Raw genomic sequence first — 19,153 nt, forward strand, 5'->3', positions numbered from 1 at the left:
GAAATACAGAAATCACAATCGGTTTAATGAGTAACCATCACAAGCCCTAAGGTTTTAAGGGTTATTTCCCTTAAAGTATTGCCTTCTACACTTAATGGGGATTTCCCCCACTTTAAGGGATTCATTTGTAAAGACCAAATACGCTTGGATTTTCAGATTGGCTGGCAAAATTATCCTCCTGGATAACCTTGATACGGAGCAATTCATCCTCCTCTACTCTCCTCCCTCCCTTCCTCCTCTGCTGTACACTGAACTACTACCTACCAAGCAGCTGAGCTGACGGGAATAAACACACGTCCTCCTCCAGGACAGACAGTTCCGACAGAAGAGGCAATGAACAATTACCTGCTAAGCGCTTTATGGTCCCCTGTGCAAGTTGCTCTGACATTGTCATGTGCTAGATGCCATGAAGCTAGTTAAGAATTGAGTAAAGAGGGGCGCCTGGGTGGCTCAGTCGTTAGGCGTCTGCCTTCGGCTCGGGTCATGATCCCGGGGTCCTCGGATCGAGCCCCGCATCGGGCTCCCTGCTCCGCGGGAAGCCTGCTTCTCCCTCTCCCGCTCCCCCTGCTTGTGTTCCCTCTCTCGCTCTGTCTCTCTCTGTCAAAATAAATAAATAAAATCTTAAAAAAAAAAAAAAGAATTGAGTAAAGATCCGTCTTCGAGACCTGTCTATTTGGTGAAACCGGGTCGGGGGAGGAAGGGGTATGAGAGAGGAGGAGTCGTGACTAATACTGGCAAATAACTACAGGCGATAATTACGGGGACACTCAGCTATAAAACGGGCAGGATTTAAACAATCTCTCTAGAGATGCTCGGCTTTATGACTCGGAGGTCAATCTAGGTATTCGGAGCTTTGACCTCCTGCGACCCGATCTACAGGCAGCAGGCTGAAACATAAAACGCTGCGTCCGGAGCGCTTCCGCCACCAGACCCTCCCCGCTACTTGAAGCACCAGAGTGGTGCCCGGCGAGCCCCGAGGCCGCCGGAAGAGACGGCGGAAGAGGCGGGGCTTCCTCGGGTGACGACATCGGGGCGCCGCCGGCCTGGCGCTTTTTGGAGTTTAGAACGCGACCGGGAGCGCGTGGAGATGGCAGCCGCAGAAGCAGCTTTGGGGTCCTTGGTAGCGGGTCTGTACGACGTGCAGGCGTTCAAGTTTGGGAACTTCGTACTGAAGAGCGGGCTCTCTTCCCCTGTTTATATCGATCTGCGTGGCATCGTGTCTCGACCGCGTCTGCTAAGTCAGGTGCCAGCCCGGGAAAGGGGAGGACGGGGCTGGGTGGCCGGAATGGGGACCAGGAGGTTGAGAAGGTGAAGGAGTTGGGCTGTGGGTGAGAGCCAAAGAGCCAAGCAGGCAGCCGTACTAACAAGCTGTAGTCCTAGGGAGTCGATGTAAGAAGCCCAGACGCCAGGAACTGTTAGGCTCTTGAGGACCGTTCATGTAAAATGAACAGACCTTTCTTAAGAAAAAAAGGAAAAGAGTTTTATTCGGGCCCGAGTTAGGACAGCTGCTCGGTACACATAATCTTCACAGAGAGCGCTCTAGGGAAGGAACATTTGGTGCACGGTTATATACGGTATTTTTACGTAGAGTTAGAAATCACCATGATGAAAGGCATTTTAGAAAGTTACACATTTTATCTTATGTATGTAGAAGGCTGTATGACTTTAATCTTTTTTTTTTTTTTAAAGATTTTATTTATTTATTCATGACAGAGAGAGAGAGAGGCAGAGGGAGAAGCAGGCTCCCCGCAGAGCAGGGAGCCCCATGCGGGACTCGATCCCGGGACCCTGGGATCATGACCTGAGCCGAAGGCAGACGCTCAACCATCTGAGCCACCCAGGCGCCCTGTATGACTTTAATCTTAATGGGAGCCAGGGATGCACAAACATGAAAAGTTTCCTTTGTTTTATCAGGACCTAGAGAGCAGCCTGCTCATTGACTTGAGACTTTGACATGTGCTTTGCTAGAGGCAGGAAGCCCAGTTTGGAGCGCACTTGACAGCACAGAAATAGTCCAATGAGTTCTGTGTGTTTAACTCTGAGAAAATAAGATGTGGGGGACAAAGGAAAAGGTGGATGGGGGAAGAATTTAGTAGCTGCTTAAGTGTTTGGGAGGGCTATTGCTTAGAAAGGGGATTTGATAGTGCACTTTGTGGCCAGGAGCAAGAATGAAGGCCAGAGGACAAACATTTCATGGAGGCACTTTTTTGGTCAAAATAAGGAAAAAACTTTGTACAAATTAGAGGTTTCTAGTACGTGTGTTTCAATCTGAGTAAATATGAATCACCTGCTAGTTTTGTTAAACTGCGTAATCTGATTCAGTAGATCCAAGGCAGGGCCTGAGGTTATGCCTTTCTAACAAGCTGCCAGCTGGAGCTGCTGACCCTACTGAATAGAAGGGTCTGAATGTGCTGTCCAGTAGAGTTGCTACTAGCCGCATATGAATACTGAGCATTATGAATTTTAAAATTGAAATAATCCGGGCACCTGGGTGGCTCAGTTGGTTAGGCCTCTGCCTTCGGCCTTTGGGGTTCTGGGATCAAGCACTGTCATGCTCCCTGTTCAGCTGGGAGTCTGCTTCTCCCTCTCCCCCCTCCCCCCCCATCGCTCATGTTCTCTCTCAAATAAAATCTTTTTAAAAAGTAAATAAAAGTGAAATAATCACATGTGGCTGGTGGGACATTGGACAGTGCAGATAGAGAACATTTCCGTCCTCAGAGGAAGATTTATCAAGAAGACATGAATTTCCTCCACCACCTAAGGGTTTATTCTCACCCTTTGGGAACCTTACTTTGTGAGGTTATTATAAAAAGGATTGAAGCACTACTTGAAGTGGGTTGGACTATTCTCACCATCCAGGATCATGCTATGATGCATCTCTTCAGTAGTGAGAAGGTGAATGACTACAGAGAGAAAAATAGGCCTTTTTTTTTTTTTTTTTTTGACAAGTCAGTTGATAGATGACTATTTTGATACTAGGTCTTGGTGTGTATATGATTTTTGGTAGTTAAGAGTGGAAAACATGGGGCGCCTGGGTGGCTCAGTCGTTAAGCGTCTGCCTTCGGCTCCGGTCATGATCCCAGTGTCCTGGGATCGAGTCCCACATCGGCTCCCTGCTCGGCAGGAAGCCTGCTTCTCCCTCTTCCGCTGACTGAGCACTGACCTCAGATTTGAGGTGTCCCACTCCCCCTGCTTGTGTTCCCTTTCTCGCTGTGTCTCTCTCTGTCAAATAAATAAAGTATTAAAAAAAAAAAGTTGAAAACATTGAGAGACCTAGCTGAACGGAACTCCTTTTGTATCTGCTTATTTATGCAAACAGGATTTGTCAGTATTTGCACCCCAAAAAAACCCAGTAGAATTTACACTAAACTCTAACTTCCTAGTTGTAAGGAATACTCAGTTTAAGTAGACACATAAACAAATGAGGGGAACTTCATCTCACTAAGAAAAGTATTTTCCAAAATAATCCATTCTTATACTTCTATCAATATTTGCAGATTGTTTTAATTAATTTCATGCTTGTAACAGTTGTAATGATAACACAAAAGTTTTTAATACTTAGAGATTTATGGTCATGGTAATTAATAGAAATAGAAAATTTACAGTTTTAAATTTGAATTTATATATATTTTATTGGGGAGAAGTATTATAGAGTGATCACTAAAAGTTTTCTAAGTATAAACTTAATTGCATTAGAATAAAATTCTGTGCAATGGGATGAAATATGAGTTCCAAAAATGTAAAATTTTTACAACTTTCATAGTCCAGCATGTTCATATTTTCTTAAATGGAGATGGTTGGGGCACCTGGGTGGCTCAGTTGGTTAGGCATCTGCCTTGGGCTCAGGTCGTGATGAAGGGGTCCTGGATTGAGCTCCTTGCTCAGCAGGGAGCCTGCTTCTCCCTCTCCCTCTGATGGTCCCCCAACTTGTGCTCTCTTGCGCACACACTCTCCCTCTCTCTCTGTTAAATAAATAAAATCTTAAAAAAAATAAATAAAATGGAGGTGGTCAGTATCAAATCACTGTAGCACTTGAATCCCATCGTATTCACTCAAAACAGTGACAACAGTTCTAGGAAATATAATTTTTTAGCACTCTAGAAATTACATCTTTTGCAACTTAAAAAATATTTACAGAATTTTCAAGTCTTTAGACGTATAGGTGCAAAAAATTTTGAAGATCTGATCTGGTTGACTAAGCAATTTTTTTTTTTTTTTTAAGATTTTTAAAATTATTTGAGAGAGAGCAAGTGCACACAAGTGGAGGTGGGGGTGGGAGGGGGGCCAGAGGGAGAGGGAGAAGCAAATTCCCCACTGAGCAGAGAGCCCACTGCAGGGCTTGATCCCAGGACCCTGTGATCATGACCTGAGCCGAAGGCAGACGCTTAACCGACTGAGCCACCCAAGCACCCAAGCACCCCTTCACTAAGCAATTCTTAAGTAAGTTTGCCTTTTTTTTTTTTAAGTAAGGTGGTGTTGGATAAGAGTATGCATTCTAGCATTAAAATGTGATGGTTTATATGGAAAAGGATATTATAAAATAGTTCTTCACACAATAGGCTCTGTACTTATGAAACTTTTTTTTACATTTTGGTATGCTTCCATTGATTTTTTTTTTAATATTATTGACTATAATCCCTATGCTGTATATTACATCTCCATGACTTCTTTATAACTGGAAGTTTGTATCACTTAAACCCCTTCATATATTTCACCCATCCCCCCAACCCCTCCCTGCTCATAACCAGTAATTTGTTTTCTGTGTCAATGAGTGTTTCTGTTTTGTTTGTTCATTTTGTTTTTTACATTCCACATGTAGGTGAAATCATATGGTATTTTTCTTTCTTTGTCTGACATTTCAGTTAGCATAATAAATACCCTCTAGGTCCTTCCATGTTGTCGCAATTGGCAAGATTTCATTCTTTTTTTATGGCTGAGTAATACTCGATTGTGTATATGTACCACATCTTTATGCATCTGTCCATAGGTTGCTTCCATATCTTGTCTTTTGTAAATAATGTTGGGGTACATTTTCTTTTCAAATTGGTCATTCATTTCAGGTAAATACCCAGAAGTGGAGTTACTGGATTGTATAGCATTTCTATTTTTAATTTTTTGAGGATCTTCCATACTGTTTTTCAAAGTGGCTGCCCCAATTCACATTCCTACCAACATTGCACAGGGGCTCCCTTTTTAAACTCTACATCTATCTCTTTCTTTTCTTTTTTTCAGATTTTATTTATTTATTTGACAGAGAGAGAGAACACAAGCAGGGGGAGCTGCAGGCAGAGAGAGAGGGAGAAGGAGACTCCCCGCCAAGCAGGGAGCCCAACACAGGGCTCTATCCCAGGACCCTGAGATCATGACCTGAGCTGAAGGCAGACGCTTAACCGACTGAGCCACCCAGGCTCCCCTTCAACATCTATTTCTTATCTCTCTGATCGTAGCCATTCTGACAGGTGTGAGGTGATAACTCATTGTGATTTGATTTGCATTTCCCTGATGATTAGTGATGTTGAGCATCTTTTCATGTGCCTCTGGGCTGCCTGTATGATCAGTATGTCTTCCTTTGGAAAATGTGTATTTGGGTCCTTTGCCCATTTTTTAATTGGATTGTTTGTTTTGTCAGTATTGTGTTGTACAAGTTCTTTATGTATTTTCAATTTAACCCTTTATTGGATATATCATTTGCAGATATCTTCTTCCATCCATTTTTGTTCTGTTGATTGTTTTATTCCCTATGCAAAAGCTTTTTATTTTGATGTATTGTTTTTCTTCTGTTGCTCTCGCCAGAAGAGAGAGATCAAAGAAACACTGCTAAAACCCCTGTCCAAGAGTTTACTGCCAATGTTTTCTTTTAGGAGTTTTATGATTTCATTTCTTAGGTTGAGGTCTTTAATCCATTTTGAGTTTATGGTGTAAAACGGCCTAGTTTAGTTCTTTTGCCTGTAGCTGTCTGATCTTCCCAGCACCATATATTGAAGAGACTGTCTTTCCCCATTGTGTATTCTTGCCTCCTTTGTTGTAGATTAATTGATCATATACGAGTGGGTTTATTTCCAGGCTCTCAGTTCCATTGATCTGTGTGTCTGTTTTTGTGCTGGTACTATACTGTTTTGGTTACTTTAGCTCTGTATAATAGTTTGAAGTCTGGGATTGTGATTACTTCTAGCTTTGTTTTTAAGATTTCTCTGGCTATTTGGGGTCTTTTGTGGTTCCATACAAATTTTAGATTATGTGGTCTAGCGCTGTGAAAAATGCTATTGGGGGGCGCCTGGGTGGCTCAGTTGGTTAAGCGACTGCCTTCGGCTCAGGTCATGATCCTGGAGTCCCGGGATCGAATCCCACATCGGGCTCCCTGCTCGGCGGGGAGCCTGCTTCTCCCTCTGACCCTCCCCCCTCTCATGTGCTCTCTGTCTCTCTCATTCTCTCTGTCTCAAATAAATAAATAAATAAAATCTTTAAAAAAAAATGCTATTGGGATTTTGATAAGGATTGTATTGGATCTGTAGTTCCCTTTGAGTAATATGGACATTTTAGCAAGATTTAATATTGCTAATCCATGAGCATAATGTATCTTTTCATTTACTTGGGTCATCTTCAGCGTCTTTCATCAGTCTTACAGTTTCCAGTACACAGATGTTTTACCTTCTTGGTTAAATTTATTCCTAGCTATTTAATTCCTTTTGATGCTCTTGTAAATGGGATTTTTTTTTTTATTTCTCTTTCTGCTACTTTATCTGTGTATAGGAACACCACGGGGGCACCTGGGTGGCTCAATCAGTTAAGCATCTGCCTTTGGTGGCTCAGGTCATGATCCCAGGACCCTCATCAGGCTCCCTGTTCAGCAGGGGAATCTGCTTCTCCCTCTCCCTCTGCTCGTGCACTCTCACTCTCTCAAATAAATAAAATCTTAAAAAAAAAAACACAAAAAAACACCGCAGATACCTGTATACTGATTTTATATCCTTCAGCTTTACTGAATTCACTTATTAGTTCTAATAGTTTTTTGGTGGAGTCCTTAGGGTTTTTTCCTTTTTTAAAAAATGTTTAATTGAAATATAATTGACATATATTAGTTCCACGTGTACAACGTAGTGATTTGACAATCATATGCATTTTGAAAGGCTCACCACAGTAAGTGTAGTTACCATCTGTCACCATACAAAGTTATTACAATATTATTGACTATATTCTCTATGCTGTACTTTTCTTCCCAGTGACATTTATTTTAAACCCTCAATCCCCTTCAGCTATTTCTCCTATTCCCCACCCCACTCTGCTCTGGTAACCACCAGTTCTCTATATTTTTGAGTCTGTTTTCTTTTTTCCTTTTTCTTTTTTTTTTTTGGTGGTTTGTTTTTAAATTGAAGTATAGTTGGCACATAGTGTTATATTAGTTTCAGTTTCAAGTGTATAACATAGTGATTGGACAACTCTACTTCCTGCTATGCTCATCACAAGTGTAGCTACCACCTGTCACTATTCCCTTTCAGTACCTTTAATTCCCATGACTTACTCATTCCATAACTGGAAACCTGTACTTCCCACCCCCCTTCATCCATTTTGCCCATCTCCTTGCCTCCTCCCCTCTGGCAACCACCAGGTCATTCTCTGTATTTGTGGGTCTATTTCTGCTTTTTTTGTTTGTTCTTTTGGTTTTTTTAGATTCCACATACAAGTGAAATCATATAGTATTTGTCTTTCTCTCTCTCATTTCACTTGGTACCCTCAGGGTCCATCCATGTTGTCACAAACGGTAAGATCTCATTTTTTTATGGCTGTGTAATAGTCCATTGTGTATATATACTACATCCTCTTTATCCATTCATCTGTTGATGGATACAGAGCTTGCTTCCATATCTTGGCTATTGTAAATAATGCTGTTGTAAACATAGGGGTGCACATATCTTTTCAAATTAGTGTTTTTGGTTTTTTGGATAAATACCCAGAAATGAAATTGCCAGATCATATGGTAGTTCTATTTTTAATTTTTTGAGGAACATCCATACTGTTTTTCATAGTGGCTACACCAATTAACATTCTTACCACCAGGACACAAGGGTTCCCTTTTCTACACATTCTTGTTGACACTTGTTATACTTGTCTTTTTTTTTTTTTTTTTTTTTTAAGATTTTATTATTTATTTGAGAGAGAGAGTGAGAGGGACAGCACAAGTTGGGGGAGAGGCAGAGGGAGAAGCAGACTCCCCACTGAGCAGGGAGCCCACCGCGGGGCTCCATCCCAGGATCCTGGGATCGTGACCTGAGCCGAAGGCAGACTCTTAGCTGACTGAGCCACCCATGTGCCCCTATTCTTGTCTTTTTGATGATAGCCATTCTAACAAGGGTGAAATGATACTTCATTGTGGTTTTGATTTGCATTTCCCTGATGATTAGTGATGCTGAGCACCTTTTCATATAGGTGTTGGCAATTTGTCTTCTCTGGGAAAATGTCTATTTGGGTCCTCTGCCCATGTTTTAATTGGGTTGATTGTTTTTTGTTACTGAGGTATATGAGTTCTTTATATATTAGCCCCATATGAGATATATGATCTGCAAATATTTTCTCTGTTTATTCATTTTGTTGATGGTTTCTTTTACTGTGCAGAAGCTTTTTAGTTTGATGTAGTCCCACTTATTTATTTTTTTTGTTGCCTTTGGGTTTGGTGTCAAATCCAAAAAATCACTGCCAAGACGTATGTCAAGGAGCTTACCACCTATGTTTTCTTCTAGGAGTTTCATGGTTTCAGGTCTTACATTCAAGTCTAATCTATTTTGTGTTAATTTTTGTGTATGGTATAAGATAGCAGTCCAGTTTCATTCTTTTGCATGAGACTGTCCAGTTTTTCCAGCATCGTTTCTTGAAGAGATTGTCCTTTTCCCATTCATTGTATGTTCTTGGCTCCTTTGCCATAAATTAATTGACCACATAGGTTTATTTCTGGGCTCTGTTCTCTTCCTTTGATCTATGTATCTGTTTTTATGCCAATTCCATACTCTTCTGATTACTCTAGCTTTGTAGTAGTCTGAAATCAGGGAGTATGATGACTTCAGCCTTATCATTAAGGTTGCTTTGGCTGTTCGGGGTCTTTTGGGGTTCCATACAAATTTTAGGATTGTTCTGTTTCTGTAAAAAAAAAAGAAAATGCCATTGGAATTTTAATAGGGATTGCATTGTATCTGCTTTGGGTAGTATGGACATTTATAATTCGTAAGCAAGGAATACCAGTGCATTTATTTCTGTCTTCACTTTCTTTTACCAGTGTCTTAAAAGTTTCAGTGTAGGCCTTTCACTTTGGTAAAATTTATTCCTAGGTATTTTATTCTTTTTGATGCAGATTAAGTAGTATTGTTCTCTTAATTTCTCTTATGAAACTTTTTAAAAAATACTTTGAGAGAGAGACAGAGCATGAGCAGGGGAAGGAAGGAGAAGCAGACTCCCCACCGAGCAGGGAGCCCGACCCAGGGCTCCATCCCAGGACCCTGAGATCATGACCTGAGCCCAAGGCAGACTTAGCTGACTGAGCTACCCAGGTGCCCCGAAACTTTTTAATAAGGACTTCTTTCAGTCAAAATATAGTTAGGTATAAAGAAAGGTTTAAGATGGTCAAATCATAATGGATTACTAAGGGAAGCTGGGAGGACTGGGAGCCATTCTTAGTCTTTGGAGTCAACATCAGAGCCTTCTCCGGCACATCCTGTGTTTGCCCTCAGAGCAGACCCTGAGTCATCTAGACAAGTGGGGTCATTCTTAGGTTTTTATATTTGTAAACTGGGATTTATAGAGAGGATCATTTAACAAAAAAAGGCATACATATTTTCTGATCAAGTCTGAGGCTACCTCCTGTTCGGTTATTACTGTCTTTAATGTTATGTTAACATGATTTATACACACCATTTAAGAGAATAATATATAGTTTTTGTGTTCATTTTCTTACAGGTTGCAGATATTTTATTCCAAACTGCCCAAAATGCAGGAATCCATTTTGACAGTGTGTGTGGAGTACCTTATACAGCTTTACCGTTGGCTACAGTTATCTGTTCAACCAACCAAATTCCAATGCTTATTAGAAGGAAAGAAACAAAGGATTATGGTAAAATAAAAGTATTATAAGCTTTAAGTTATACATAACCTGATAATGTTAGAATTTTTTCTTCTAGGCACTGATGTTTGTCAAAGTCACCTTGGATATTCTTCATAGGTCCTTTAGAATTGGTTAACTGTTACTGTAAATCACCTTCCTTTCCTTTAGATTCTAGGGGTACAACATTTTGTATTGATTAAACAATGTAAAAAAGTGCACTTTTTTTGGTACTATATCTGTGAAACCTAACATTTTTAACCAGTCCTTCTCTCAGCAGCAGAATGTTCGAAGAGCACATACTTGCCTGGTATGTTTATAATTTAAACTGCATAAAGAGAAATGCCACATAAAATTCTCTAAATGAAGATATATTTTCATGGGTCCTTCGCAGTAAATTATAAGGGTGTGTTTTATACATGTGAGCTTGCTTTTTTTTTTTTAATAATTAGCTTTTTTTTTTTTTTTAAGATTTTATTTATTTATTTGAGAGAGAGAGAATGAGAGAGAGCAAGCACATGAGAGGGGGGAGGGTCAGAGGGAGAAGCAGACTCTCTGCTGAGCAGGGAGCCCGATGCGGGACTTGATCCAGGGACTCCAGGATCATGACCTGAGCCAAAGGCAGTCACTTAACCAACTGAGCCACCCAGGCGCCCCTACATGTGAGCTTGCTTTAAAAACAAATCAGTCTCAGGGCTCCTGGCTGGCTTAGTCAGAGGAGCATGGGACTCTTGACCTTGGGGTCATGAGTTCAAGCCCCATCTTAGGTGTAGAGATTACTAAAAAAAAAAATAAACTTAAAAAAAAAATCAATCTAAAAATATTGGAACGGACTTCATATTTGATGACATTAAGGAATTAATGGGGTTTTTTGTTTTATGTTGGTGTGATAATATTTCTGTTAATTTTTTTAATAGAGTCCTTACCTTTTACAAGGTGCATTCTAAAAATTTTTTATGATGAAAATCATGACATCTGGAGTTTGCTTCTAAAAATTATGGAGGGAGGGAAGAGGTGGGGATGCAGCTGAAACAAGATTGACCATGAGTTAAGTGGTGAGGTATTTAGGGGGTTTGTTATACTTCTTTGCCTAGTTTTGTTTGAAATTCTACATTTAAAATATTTTTGCTGCTTGATGGTACAGTGTTTTCAGTATGGACCCTGCCCATAAGGAAACTATTGTTTCTCTTATGTTTTTAAAAATATTTCTTAGAATAAGATCAGTAATTGTAAATATATATATAAGTATCATAGTCTTGTGTTCTAGTCTAAGCTGGTTCAGTTCAATTTGCCAGTTCAAGGGGAGGAAAAGAATGGGGAAGGGCAGGAATGGTACCTGTGGTAAAGCTCAAACAGTGGGCAAATTGCTCACCAATTCTTAGGTTTCAACATAAGATAAATTTGATAGTGGAAACTAGAAAACAAATCTCTAGAAAATGAGTCTATAAAGTCTATAGCCTTACTTATTTATGTTTTGTAGATTATCTGCAAGTAGTCTATGGTGGGGGTTGGAGTGGGGAAGTACATTTACTCATTGCATTATATAATCCATAAAGTTGTAGTGATAGATCTAAATGGTTGTTGAATATTTTTTCTCCTGAATTTATTTCTTCAAAAGGCCAGTTGTTTGGTTGATCTTGAGTAATGAACTTGTTTATTGATGGAAAAAAGAATGATTTCATTGATGGTACTGGGTTATTGTTTCATAACTTTTCTTGATCTAGGTTATCTTGCTTTAAGAAACTCCTATTTGAAATTATGATCGTGAACCCATTAAGTGGTGCTTATTTACCCTATAAAGTAATTTGCTAGTTTTGCTGTAAATATTCTATATATGTAACTTTGACAATTTTCAGTAGGGGAACACTGAACAAAATGGTAATCATGGCTCATTGAAGATTTATCAGGAATAAAGATAAAGTAGCTCTAAAGTAGATTATCAGAAAATAAGATTCAATCATCCACCTCTTCATAAATACATGCCAAATTTATAATGCCAGATACATCTTGAGTTGGCTGAAATAATACACTTTTAAATTGAAATCAACATAATGTTTTCTAGGTACTAAGCGTCTTGTAGAAGGAGCTATTAATCCGGGAGAAACCTGTTTGATCATTGAAGATGTCGTTACCAGTGGGTCTAGTGTTTTGGAAACTGTTGAGGTTCTTCGGAAGGAGGGATTGAAGGTCACTGATGCCATAGTGCTCCTGGACAGAGAGCAAGGAGGCAAAGACAAGTTGCAGGCCCATGGGATCCATCTTCACTCAGTGTGTACATTGTCCAAAATGCTGGAGATTCTTGAGCAGCAGAAAAAAATTGATGCTGAGATGGTTGAGAGAGTGAAGAGATTTGTTCAGGAGAATGTTTTTGTGGCAGCTAATCATAACGATTTATTCCTTCCTATAAACAAAGCTCCCGGAGAACTCAGCTTTGGTGCACGTGCAGAGCTGCCCAGGATCCACCCAGTTGCATCGAAGCTTCTCAGGCTTATGCAGAAGAAAGAGACCAATCTTTGTCTGTCTGCTGATATTTCAGAGTCCAGAGAGCTGTTGCAGCTAGCAGATGCTTTAGGACCCCTCATCTGCGTCCTTAAGACTCATGTAGATATTTTGAATGATTTTACTCTGGATGTGATGAAGGAGTTAACAGCTCTGGCAAAACGCCATGAGTTCTTAATATTTGAAGACCGGAAATTTGCAGATATAGGAAACACAGTAAAAAAACAGTATGAAGGTAAGCACTATTTAGGAATCTGCAAAAATAGAAATTTAGCTTAAACTGCCTGAAGAACAAAAGGAAATGTTTTGACTCCCATCACTGAAAGTCCAGCCATAGAAGAATCTGTCAAGCATGGTTGGATCTAGGAGCTCAAGCACAAGTCTTTTGGACTTGCCTTCTTGTCATCTGTCAGCTCTGCTTTCTTCTCTCTTGACTTCTTTCTCAGGTGGGCACACTCCTCATGCCTACCCCAAACTAGTCACTCAGGCCTGGGTTATAGAATAGCTTTATTAGCTTAGTAATATATGCCCTGCCTCTGGTGATGTGAGGTTGTTAACTATAAATTTTTTGAACTGAGCTCTGGTCGAAGGTAGTTTCCCCAAAGAAAATGGGTGTGCTGATGCCAGAAGAAAGGGATGCACGTGCTAGGCAGACAAAAATGACAGGCGTTGGCCTTGGCAGAACACAATGAATTCTGAATATTTGAAAAATGAAAGTTGCAGATATAGGAAACAATGAAATAGAAGTATAAAGTTGTAACATTTGTTTTGGGCAAAAAAAGATCTATTGGTATACTTTTTTTGTTGTTAAATAGGAACTTAAAATAGAGCATATATTGGTTTAAAGAAAAGCTGCTTAATTTTCTACCCATTCTATGGAAGTTTCTGTCATATTGTATAGGGCAGCTTTTTTTGCTTAAATAACAGGATAAAACGTTTATTGAAAGGTTAACTTTTTTTTTTTTTTTAAGATTTTATTTATTTGAGACAGAGAATGAGAGAGAGAGAGCACATGAGAGGGGGGAGGGTCAGAGGGAGAAGCAGGCTCCTTGCCTAGCAGGGAGCCTGATGCAGGACTCGATCCAGGGACTCCAGGATCATGACCTGAGCCGAAAGCAGTCGCTTAACCAACTGAGCCACCCAGGCGCCCGAAAGGTTAACTCTTAAAGACATCTTATAGATGGCAATTTTTCTTAATTTCATGCTTATGCTTGAGCTATTTCTTTAGGATAGATTTGCCTGTGACTTTCTTCCTGTGCTTAAGATGTTCTGCCATCATCACATTGCTTACTTTAGTTTATCAACTGAGGTAAGAGTTACACAAACTCTACAGGTTTGTATATAGTTTTCTCAGAAATTGATTAAGTGTATTGCTGTCAGCTTTTAAAGTGAATATAGTTGCCTGTTGAAATTAAGAGACCTCAGGAGCAAGTAGAACCTTTGAGAGATGGTAAAGTTGCTGAGAGATTCCTGCAGAATGAACATTGGTCATCTTCAGAGGAATTTCAGAATGCTGGTATCTTCAGCCTCAAATGCCCTTCTTCACTGGAATCCCATTTCTCTTTGCATGTTTTATTGGTGTCAGAACCTTCAGCCTGCAAGGAAAACCAGTCTTCTCAGTGTTGCTGATAACTAAGTGCAGACATTGTAAGACTTTGCTCATTGTGCTCTTTCAGCTGGCCACCAGGTGAACAGATAGTTTTTCACAGATGGACCCATAGGTCCCCTGGTAATCACTGCAGTTCTCAGAGTGCCTCACTGTTTCATTAGCATGTTACTGTAAGATTACTTCAGACTATAGTCGGTTGGGCAAAAAGTTAGTGGTTTTTGTTTGAAAACTGACTGTCTTCTTTTCAACTTCCTAGGTGGTGTCTTCAAAATAGCTTCTTGGGCAGATCTGGTCAATGCTCACGTGGTGCCGGGCTCGGGGGTAGTGCGGGGCCTGAGCGAAGTCGGCCTGCCTTTGCAGCGTGGGTGCCTGCTCGTCGCGGAGATGAGTTCTGCCGGCTCCTTGGCTACAGGCAGCTACACTGATGCGGCGGTAGGTGACGGGGGGGCTGGCGTGACAAGTTACAGGGCAAGAAAACCATCTTAAATTTGAGATTTATGGAACCCCTCCCCCCAAAAAATCAGCTGTTAGGGTGGCAGTAATGCTAGGGGGCTAGAGTTTCCAGATAATAGCATTTTTATATCTTGTAGTGGGCACTTAAGAGATACAAACATTTTTTTTTTTTAAAGATTTTTTTTTTATTTATTTATTAGAGAGAGAGTGAGAGAGAGAGCCCAAGAGGGGGTAGGGTCAGAGGGAGAAGCAGACTCCCTGCTGAGCAGGGAGCCCGACGTGGGACTCGATCTCAGGACTCTGGGATCATGACCTGAGCCGAAGGCAGTCGCTTAACCAACTGAGCCACCCAGGCACCCAAGAGATAGAAACATTGAGATACAGGTATTTGGTCAAATATCTGCCTAGCCTTACCTAGTCTTTAGATAGCTGGGGGTTTTTTGGGTTTGTTTTGTTTTCATTTTGCCATGTATTGAAATTGAAGAGCCTCTTCCCAGACGTGCAGTTTCTCAGAATCTCCCAAGTCTCCCAGAGATGCACATTCTTATCACAGCAGCCCAGATTAAGTTTTATCTTCTTCAGTCTCTGCTATTGATTGTAACTGTGGGAAAGCTCTAGAGTTCTGACTTAGGGTTTTCTCCATTAACCCTCCGTTATTGAAAGTTCTTATAACACCATATTGTTAGTACCCAACACCCACCCCTGCACACCAGAATAAAATGAGATGGATAATTATCTAGTTAAAAAGTTTCTTTACGGATATTTTAAAGACTATTACTTTTAAAAGTAATAGAAATTTTAATAAAATGTTATTTTTTATATGGGAATTCATTTTTATATAACTTCAAATACTGTCTGGAGCTGTGAAGAAATCATATGGCCCTGGGGCCAGGTTTTAAGCCCACCTCTGAATTGACCGTAAATGTGATTTCCCACATCTCCTAGCAGAGAGTCCATGAGTCAGTGCTAATATTTGGCATTCTGGGAGGCTGGGTCTGGCTCGGCTCAAGGACAAGACATGGCTTGTTGGTAGGTGGTAATATCTGGTGACACAAATAGACAGTAGGAGCCTCGTGGAAGAGCCAGATTAGAAAGACCATCTAGAGAAACTTCTATAAATGTGAGGAAATGGTGGAGATTGGTTATTGGTAGATGTTAAAGGAATGCAGTAAAAGGTGAGATTTCTTTAGCCCTTGACAACATAGCTATTTTATATGGTGGGTGTCTGGATATAGAGCAGTACTCTGTGTAGGTAGGCAGGAAGCAGTCAGTTTGGTTTCCTACCATTATTAATGTATTCTAGGATACTCTCCACATACCCTCTTTTGAAGTAGGTGGGTTCCCAAGCATTATTATTTAGCGTCTCAATTTTAGATGCACATAGTATAGGATTCTTTAAGGTATGATTAATTGGGAGAAGGGGTTATCTCAGGGTCTTCATGGATCAAGTATGTAGATTCATATCTAAGATTACCTGTTTTAGATGTGTTTCATATCAAATAACAGAAGGCATTTATAAAATAGCAAAAGTTTTTAATTAATAGAGTTGATTTTTTTTACTTGTAGAACTGTTATTCTGTGTAATTACGTTCTTGTAATCTGTCCTTTTACATTCCTTTTAGGTTAGAATGGCAGAGGAGCATCCTGAATTTGTGCTTGGTTTTATTTCTGGCTCCCGAGTAAGCATGAATCCAGAATTTCTTCACTTGACTCCAGGAGTTCAGTTAGAAGCAGGAGGTAAATCTATTTATTGGTGATGGTTTTTCCAAAATGCTTCTTTACCCACAATAAAATTTTGTGTTATTACGAAGTTGCTAAAGAGAAAAACTGTAATGAATGAGCCCTTTGGCCTGCTGATACTGACCTAGATATGCAAAATAGCTTGCAGTCTTATTTGGGTGAAAATTTTAAAGACTGCTTTTTGTTGAAATATGCCTAGAAACTGATTATTTTAGTTTAGTCTTTCCCAACTAATATTCCAAATATGCTGCCAGAAAAGGTATTCTGTGATTAAGGAAGAATGCTCTAGGCTAAACAAAATCCAACATTTGTTTCTTTGTTAGAGGACGCTGCAGAACTGTTGATGTGCTGATGTCTGTTGTAGCTCTTGAGTGTGGGGATATATGGTTCTTTCATGTCTCTCAAACTTAACACTTTCACCAGTCTGATAAAAGTAGAGTGGCTATGAAACAGGACAAATACAGTCTGTAGTAAAAGGAGTAAACTGGGTTATAAAAATAAGCATTTTTATCTGGTAAGCGCTGTGAATTGTGCAAGACTGTTGAATCTCAGATCTGTACCTCTGAAACAAATAATGCAATATATGTTAAGAAAAAAGAAGAAGAAGGTAGCGGGAGGGGAAGAATGAAGCGGGGGAAATCGGAGGGGTAGATGAACCATGAGAGACGATGGACTCTGAAAAACAAACAGGGTTCTAGAGGGGAGGGGGGTGGGAGGATGGGTTAGCCTGGTGGTGGGTATTAAAGAGGGCACGTTCTGCATGGAGCACTGGGTGTTATGCACAAACAATGAATCAGGGAACACTACATCTAAAACTAGATGTAATGTATGGGGATTAACATAAGAATAAAAAAAATAAAAATAAGCATTTTTATATGTCCTATGGGACTCAGTAAAGTGGAAGAAACCATGACTTAGAAACATTTTTCCTGGATTGGTTGCTTATCACACTTATGGTAGTTTATTCTATCCCATTTTCCATCTCTTTCTAAGAAGTTGGAAATTGGAACTTTTAAAGTTTTGTTGAGAACCCTACTGTTCAAAGGAAAACAACTAGCTTGTCACCCCTCAGTGGAATTTGTCAGGTGTTCAGAAGTTACCTGTAGATTTTATACTAGTCATTCTTATGTAAGTCATACCCATCTCTCCATTGCACCATTCATTCCCCAGTCTAGCTTTCCCCTCCAGAGATACATAATTGGTGTGTTATGTATCCTTCCAGACCTTTGGCTTTGCATATACTCACAAATGCACATAGAGTGGGAGCCACATCCAGAGTTACCTTTTTTTTTAAAGATTTTATTTATTTATTTGAAAGAGAATGAGAGAGAGCACATGAGAGGGGTTAGGGTCAGAGGGAGAAGCAGACTCCCTGCTGAGCAGGGAGCCCAATGTGGGATCGATCCAGGGACTCCAGGATCATGACCTGAGCCAAAGGCAATTGCTTAACCAACTGAGCCACCTAGGCGCCCCAGAGTTACCTTTTAACAACTACATAGTGTTTCCTAGTTATAATTGGGCTGTAATATGTTTAACCATTTCCCCTGTTGATACATTTGGATGGTTTTATAAGCAGTGAACATCCTTGTATACATTTTTGCACATGTAGAGTATTTCTGGAATATTCTTCTAGGCTAAAAACTTGTTGAGAATGAGAGCTTTCTGAAGAATGCATATCCTCCAGTACAGTGTTCCTGTGCTTCATAAATGGCCTATAAATACTCCTACAAATGTTGGAGGAATGAAAAATATGCTGTATAAGAACAGTTGAAAGGGTTGGTGTTCTGACTGGGACAGTAATACTGAGAACATAATGATTGAAGGTATGAGTTTGGTAAACTTGGTTTTCTTTTTATACCCTGGAATACTAGAAATAGCAGATTCCCATTAGCTCCTTCAAAGTTAATTATTGTATATAAACAATATAACCACATTTGGGAAGGTACCGCCTGTTTGGGATTTGGTGGTTTAACTGGATAAGGAGAAAACATTACAGGAAGTTAATCAGGAAAGGGGCGCCCGGGTGGCTCAGTCGCTTAAGCATCTGACTCTTGATTTCCACGCAGGCTGTGATCTTGAGGTCATGGGATCAAGTCCTGTGTTGCGCTCAGTGGGAGTCTGCTTGGGATTCTCTCTCTCTGCCCCTCCCCCTGCTCGCTCTCTAAAAATATTTTTTATTTTAGAGAGAGCAATGGGCAGAGGGACAAGCAGACTTTGTGCTGAGCACAGAGCCTGACCCAGGGCTCGATCCCATGACCCCGAGATCATGACCTGAGCCAAATGCTTAACTGACTGAGTCACGCAGGTGTCCCAATAAATAAAATCTTCAAAAAAAACCAAAGTTAATCAGGAAGAAAAGTTAATGAATGGTGGCTGAACCCCCAGGTTAAAGGGTATTGGGGGTTTTGACATTTTAATTTGCACTAAATGTTTTGAGTCAGGTTTGGATCCCTGGCCCTTCCTTCCATTTAGTAACCATGTATCTTTGGACAGGTCATTTATTTTGGTGTCATTTTCAAGTATAAAATGGGGATGTTAACAGTGTTGACCTCATAGGGTTGTTGAGAAGCTTAGTGAGGTGTGTAAGTAAGCACTCTGCTTATCAACTGCTAATGTTCATTATAAGACCCCATAATTTGACTAGATAGGATCTAGGCTTTTAGGAATATTTAAAGCATCATAAGCCATTTAGCAGAAGGATTCAAGAGCAACAGAATTTTAAAAAGGGAAATGTGGGGCTCTGGTTTAAGAAGGAAGATCCTGAACTC

General features: G+C 40.2%; 2 protein-coding genes across 5 annotated transcripts in view; one reads left to right on the forward strand and one right to left on the reverse strand.

Annotated features, from left to right (window-relative positions):
- The first annotated feature begins 1,017 nt into the window (after positions 1-1,017).
- UMPS (uridine monophosphate synthetase) overlaps positions 1,018-19,153 on the forward strand; it is a 30,431-nt gene continuing 12,295 nt past the window's right edge. Inside the window, exons 1-6 of one of the 4 annotated variants that reach the window (XR_010405729.1) lie at positions 1,018-1,243; positions 9,943-10,096; positions 12,147-12,818; positions 14,449-14,624; positions 16,268-16,382; positions 18,019-18,208. Coding sequence is in view for 3 of the 4 variants with exons in the window: in XM_045903013.3 (XP_045758969.1) it covers positions 1,088-1,243; positions 9,943-10,096; positions 12,147-12,818; positions 14,449-14,624; positions 16,268-16,382 (1,273 nt within the window). In the remaining variant the exon portion in view is untranslated. The remainder of the gene's footprint in view (positions 1,244-9,942; positions 10,097-12,146; positions 12,819-14,448; positions 14,625-16,267; positions 16,383-18,018; positions 18,209-19,153) is intronic. The other 3 variants (XM_045903015.3, XM_045903016.3, XM_045903013.3) reach the window with 3 other exon arrangements.
- Positions 9,098-19,153, reverse strand: part of ITGB5 (integrin subunit beta 5) — a 151,172-nt gene continuing 141,116 nt past the window's right edge. The window contains exon 13 of the mRNA XM_054504234.2: positions 9,098-9,129. Coding sequence (XP_054360209.1) covers positions 9,113-9,129 — 17 coding nt within the window. The 3' untranslated portion in view covers positions 9,098-9,112. The remainder of the gene's footprint in view (positions 9,130-19,153) is intronic.

The sequence above is a fragment of the Mirounga angustirostris genome, unplaced genomic scaffold (genome assembly GCF_029215605.1).
Source record: "Mirounga angustirostris isolate CCGP_5_RB_7025 unplaced genomic scaffold, mMirAng1.0.hap1 SCAF_1, whole genome shotgun sequence".
NCBI classification, from domain to species: domain Eukaryota; kingdom Metazoa; phylum Chordata; class Mammalia; order Carnivora; family Phocidae; genus Mirounga; species Mirounga angustirostris.